The 6000-nt window shown below is 37.0% G+C and overlaps 1 protein-coding gene across 1 annotated transcript; it reads right to left on the minus strand.

Moving 5' to 3' along the window:
• Positions 1–306: 306 nt before the first annotated feature.
• si:cabz01068815.1 (solute carrier family 51 subunit beta) lies at positions 307–5727 on the minus strand. The gene is made up of 6 exons (XM_067596840.1): positions 5655–5727; positions 3651–3692; positions 3170–3553; positions 1276–1395; positions 1009–1099; positions 307–886 (listed from the first exon to the last, which is right to left on the minus strand). Exons 2-6 carry the CDS (start codon positions 3688–3690, stop codon positions 532–534), a joined length of 990 nt encoding a protein of 329 aa, XP_067452941.1. The 5' UTR covers positions 3691–3692; positions 5655–5727; the 3' UTR covers positions 307–531.
• Between the last annotated feature and the right edge of the window lie 273 nt (positions 5728–6000).

Here is a 6000-nt window from a genome sequence, read left to right on the forward strand (position 1 = left end):
GGAGTATTTTATTTTCAGCAATATGAATATACAGTAACAAACTACTCTTCCCCATGTCACAAAACACTGTTACCATATAATATACACCCTTTAACATTTGCTCCTTGTTTGGGCTGATTTGCCTAAATTAAAACAAATTGATATTTTTTAATCTTTATACCCTTATTATGACTTTGGATGTAACCTGTTCAAAGATTTATTACAGTGTTTTATTAATTACAGGCAGGGAGACAACATATCTTTATGGTTTCAGTTCTATACTCAGTTATTTTCATGATCAGTTGTTCTGTTTAGAGTTGACAGCAATGACTGAAAACACAAGAGTTTTATCCATCAATACATATATTACATGTTCATATTCATGTCGTTCTTCATAGTATTAGCAGTCCATGACAGTCAAAGCTAGCGTGCCAGCGTCCTGCAGGCAGAACAGTTGGTGGTAAGAGGTTAAACTCGCAGACACTGTTGTCACATGTTGAGATTATCCAGACCTGTTGTTAAAGCAGTAATCTGTAATCTGTGCTAAACTCCTCACTTCATGGTTTCGTCTCCTTCATGAGCCTCCAGCTCAGCAGCTGAGACCTCCTCCTGTTTCTCCTCCACTACTTCAACCTCCTTCTCCTCCTCCGGCAGCTCCGCCTCGGCTACAGGATCCGAGTATAGGCAGGAGGTGTTGCCATTTTTCCATGTGACCATGATGTCCCCTGCTTTGAGCTCGCTCACCTTCTCATTGGACAGGGAAGCCTCGGTACCCTGCAGCAGCCTCTCTGGGGATGGTGTGCTGGCACTGTTCTCTCTGAGCTGTGAAATGACCCGCAGCTCCTCAACCTCGCTTTTGTGAGCCAGAGCAGCTGCTGCTTTGTACTTTGCGATCTTTTTTCTGTTCCTGTAGGGGAAAAAAAGACACAACTATCTCTCAAAATGACATACAGTATGTTAATTTTCCTACTGTGTGTGTCATCAAAACAAGTGCTGCTAGGAAAGTGGACTTTTTCGGAAAGTTCATACTTGCTGGCCATGGCTCCCATTCCCAACAAGAGAAAACCAACAAGAAGGCAAATGAAGGCAAGACCCAGCAGAACAAACTTCCATATAGTGGCTGTAACAGGAAGAAGACAACACTCTTTATAATATAGAATAGGACAGATAAGCAAAGAAGCAGATGTAAAATATGAGAATCAGAAGGATAACATACAAGAAATCAAATTTCAGTTGTTGAAAGCATGACATGGTGATGCAAATTTTCGTTTTCCTTTTTTTAAGAGCAGTACTCACGGTCCTCGGTACGATAAAACCAGCGGAGGTACTCTCTCTCCTCCTGTGTCATGGCTCCCACCTTGCCTGTCTGCTCTGCAAACTCAAACTCGTCTGGTTCATCAGACGCCCTCCTGGATCCTGCAAGAAGCCCAGACATACAGACACTCTGCATCACAGCACATAGCAGCACTCTTACCTTTCATTATCATCAGTCTCATGCTACACAATTCTCAAAACCTTTTTATTCCAACCAAGTCAAATCATTGATCATTTGTTGTAAAAGTTAATTTATGTAAATGTAACAGTGTCTGTCAAAACAGCAATTTTACATTTGGAGCCGTCTTTCAGGGTTAGTGTGATCAAACATGTTTTTTAAAGGTCACATACTTTGCACTTTTCCAGTGTTTTTATTTGAAGTCTTGACATCCATAAGAAAATGTTTTTGTGGTTTTAAGTACCAAAGCCATCTCCAAGAACAACCAAGAACAGGCTGTTTTGTGTCTGCTCAATGCCCCTCTCTTCTGATTGGCTGACTGTTTTCTGCCTGACGCATGCCCAGGCCAAGCACAGGTAATGGATTGTAGCTTACTGTAGCTACTGTAGGTAAAACCAGGGCTCTGAGTAAAACTCACTGGTAAATTGCGATGGGCAATAAACAGACATTTATTGTAAAAGTAAACTTCTGTTGCCACTGAGAGAGTGAATCTCTTAATGTAATGCTAAGACTTGCACAGCTGCACTTTATCTTACCTGGAACTACACTTTATTTGCTTCTATATTTGGCATTGGTCTTAATCTGATCTTCAACTTTTCATGCAAAGGATGGTGTTTCTGTTTTTGACTGCTGTTTTTATTATTTTTTATATTTTAAATATTATTTTTTTATTCATTATTTTTTATGTATATTTTGCTTTTTATGTCCTTGACTATTGATTGTTGCTGCTCATTGATAAAGTCAGTGTATTCCTGTTGTCTGTTTGTTGTGCCTGCCAGCAAACCAAGTTTCCTTCGGAATAATAAAATTGAAGTTGATTAATTGCAGACTTGGGGGACAATTCTCTTTGGGTTTGTCGCTATGAGTGACACCTTTCACATAACACACATTCACTTGATCTATTTTTAATATAGAAGCATTAAATATGTGTGTTAAGACAAAGATTCTCAATAATAATAATAATAATAATAATAATAATAATAATAATAATAATAATAATAATAATTACCTAAAATGTACAAGGCTTTCATTTGATTTCATTCAAATGTATAAGAAAATTAAGCAAGCTAATAGTTAATTTACTCATTTATATCCTGAAATAACAATATTCTGCTCAAATAAGAACAAGCTTTGTGTACAAGTGTTTTATGGGATGTCCAAAATAAATAATGCGCCACTGTCATAATTAACAGGAAAGCAGGTTGATAAAACAATTGCTTTAATTTCTAGTAAAGCTTATTAATCACCATGAAAATAAATTAGGTTAACGCTTGTCTGCTCCCTGACTGAGGAGGACAGAGTGAGTGCTTGGTCTGACACTACATATACAGTCATTCTCTGCAATATTTAGGTCCAGTTTCAGACCTTCTATGTTAGAGAATGTGTAAATGAAAGTTTAAAATTTAAATGAAAACTGTGAGTCTGAGGTCTTGTAGTTTGTAGCCCAAATGGACAGACTGTGTGACTGATTACAATTATCTCCCTCTGCCTCTGTCACTGCAGTCTTGTATGATACAATGGCACTGAGATGTTTCTATTAAAAGGTAACATAAACCACTTCATTTCACACTTCATTTACACTACTTCTCAGTGATGTGCCTGCATGTGGATGCACATTTCTCTACCTCAATTTGGTCTGGAAACCATTCAAAAATGGAGACTAGAAATCTAATTTAATTCTTTTTTAAAAATTCTTACTGAGTTTTTCCTGGCAGATGTCCCCTTCATCAAGAGATCTCCATTTTGAATGTTTGCTGTCTTGGGACAGAGTCAGACGCCGGCCGTCTATGGAAAGCAGCATTGAGGTGTTCCTGCTGATCAGTCTGTCCCTGTCACAGTCCCACATGAGCCCTGCAGCATCTACCTCTGGATCATGGCAGGACTGGGTCTGGATAGGTTTTCTGTGCTGGGCTGACAAACATCTGGACGATCCAACACACATCAGCATGTTCTGGTCTACCCAGACCCACTGCTGAGACTTTGAGTCCAGGTTGCACTTCTTCAGCAGAACTTCACCTGCAGGTGCTGTGTCCTCCAGGCACAGGCTGCGGCGTGTGTTGTGGATCAGGAAAGCCTTCGCCCCTGCAAGTGTGGTGATAGTGCCATCACATTTCGTTTGTTACACTGATACTGACATATAAATCAACTTCAAATTAGTCTGAATTAAGTGTTAATTTACCTGGCAGGAGGAGAAACAACACGATCCAGGCATTGAACATATCTGAAGAAGTTGAAGCATTGTTATCAGAAATCACAGCAATTTCAATCTTTTCATTTAAAAGAGCAAGCATTGACAGTAGGGTGGCACGAGTATATTACCATGTTCTCAAACACATTACTGTCTCAAAAAATATATCCAATTTTCTGTTACAAATAAATTATTACTATGCAGCATTTGCTTAGTAAAGTACTTTGTTTCCTAAAGGGAGTCCTGCTCATAAATTATAATTATTTAATGTGGTGTTCCTCAAGGTTCAGTCCTGGGCCCCATTCTTTTCTGTCTGTACAACTATTCTACCATCCACTATGCAGAATTGGCTTCCACTGCTATATAAATGACACATAGCTTTATATCTCTACTTCACAGGCCTTCCTGACATCTAGAGAAGACGTAATCTTCAGTTGGATCAAAATACTGCAGCCAAGATCTTTACAAAAGCAAAACTGTGCATATCAGAAAGTGTGCATATCACCCCCCATACTAAAATCTCTCCACTGAATGATTAAATGAAAGAATAAATTTTAATGTACTTCTCAGTGTTCTCAAATCACATTATAGTCTCGCTCCAGACTCTGGAGCAGCCTCTAAGTAGTCAGACACCGCGTGCACTGCGCTTACAACTGATCCTTTAAAACTTGCTTCTACCTCAAAGCTTCTACCATATTTTCCTTACCTAAAGTTATAATTATTCATGTTTTATGTTAATTTTCATCTTTTGTTTAGCACAAAATATTGTAATATTATTGTTATTATCCAGTAAGTTTCAGGTAAGAACACAAATACATATATAGTATATATAGTCAATTAGTTTATTGACTTATAGATCACAACACAGTTATAAAAAATAATTTTACACAAATGAAAATATTAGGTTCTACTAAAATAAATGTTCTATCTGGTTGTTTGTAACATACTGTATGTGATTTTAGTTTTAGGTTGCCTTTTAATATCTGGCCGGGGACTACAAGATGAAAATTAGCCTACTAGGCTAACTCTGGCTCATTGACATGTATATGTTCATCACTGAGCACTTGAGCACACTCTCTGACAAATAAAGTAATAAATGAAATGAAGTGAAAAGTTCAAGCAATAATCCATATACAGTACAATTCTGTCAGTATACAATTACCCAACAATACAGTCATGCTCTAAAGTTCTCAGGCAAGTATGCAACATGCATAAAACTCTCTTATCTGCCTATAAACAGTGAACTAAGATAATTTGAGTTATGGTGCAATTTTACTCAGATTTCGTGAGTCAGGGGACATAAAAATCTTTCTTCCTGTATGATGGTATCAGACATGCACACGTTCATTTGGTGCATGACTCCATCCTCCAAGTTCAAAATGCTAGATAGATGAAACCTTGTAAACATACAATCTAATTAAAAACCACTATAGTTGCTCTAGTTTACCATTTTCAAGTATTTTCAAATAAATGTAAAACAATTAAATAATTCCTATTAGAAACATCTGTTGGTCAACCATTTCAATTAAACAGAACCTTAATAAGTAGTTGCCGATTTAATATTAAATGAATTCTCTTTAAAAAATCTGAAGAATGTCACCATTATAAAATATGTTAAAATTTACTTTACTGCATACACATTTGTTGAAATTACATTTCAAAGAAAAAATTAAATTAAAGCTGCAAGCAGCGTTGGTCGGGACCTCGCAAAACTGAAACAGCTTGAAAAAGATTTCATACCACATGTTTTGCAATTTAATCTGCAGGACAGTTTCACAATTACAAAAAATAAAACAATGATCAATGTTACACTGTATATCAACCATACGTTATACTAACCAAAGCTGAACATCATGAAATGATACACTGAGATTATTTTAATCATCACATTGCTTTGCCGATGTGTGTATTTTTATTTCTCATGTCCTCTCATTAACTATCAATAGTATAGAATAGAGTTAGTCAGTTATGTATCAGTTGTAAAAGTCTACTCACTTCTGTGATGTTCAGTCAGTGGTTGGGATGAGAAGGGAGGGAAAGACTGGCTATCTAGCAAACAGAGAGTCAAAACAAGCTTTCCGAAGTTCATGGGGAGGAGCCTGCAGATCATTTAATTACGCCACCCTTTTTCTGAACTGTGAATCTGACATGTAAAACTGCCATCATAAGCACAAAAATTGCACTGGAAAATATATTATGTGCTTATTTGTGAGGAAAGTAAGCAAATGCAGAGCTATTTTAGCAGTCTGTACCATATCAGGTATAACAAGCAATAAGTAATTGCAGGGAAATTGAGTGTTGAAATACTGTACATACACCATCGCCACATGATTATAAATTG

Source organism: Thunnus thynnus, chromosome 1 (genome assembly GCF_963924715.1).
Source record: "Thunnus thynnus chromosome 1, fThuThy2.1, whole genome shotgun sequence".
NCBI classification, from domain to species: Eukaryota; Metazoa; Chordata; class Actinopteri; order Scombriformes; family Scombridae; genus Thunnus; species Thunnus thynnus.

What these genes read in the sequence shown, in the direction of transcription:
- si:cabz01068815.1 (XM_067596840.1), bottom strand. Translation starts at nt 3,690, where the DNA reads ATGTTCAATGCCTGGATCGTGTTGTTTCTCCTCCTGCCAG. An exon ending in GTTGTTTCTCCTCCTGCCAG is followed by an intron (nt 3,554 to 3,650) that starts GTAAATTAACAC and finishes CCACACTTGCAG; the next exon opens with GGGCGAAGGCTTTCCTGATC. An exon ending in GTTTTATCGTACCGAGGACC is followed by an intron (nt 1,100 to 1,275) that starts GTGAGTACTGCT and finishes TTCCTGTTACAG; the next exon opens with CCACTATATGGAAGTTTGTT.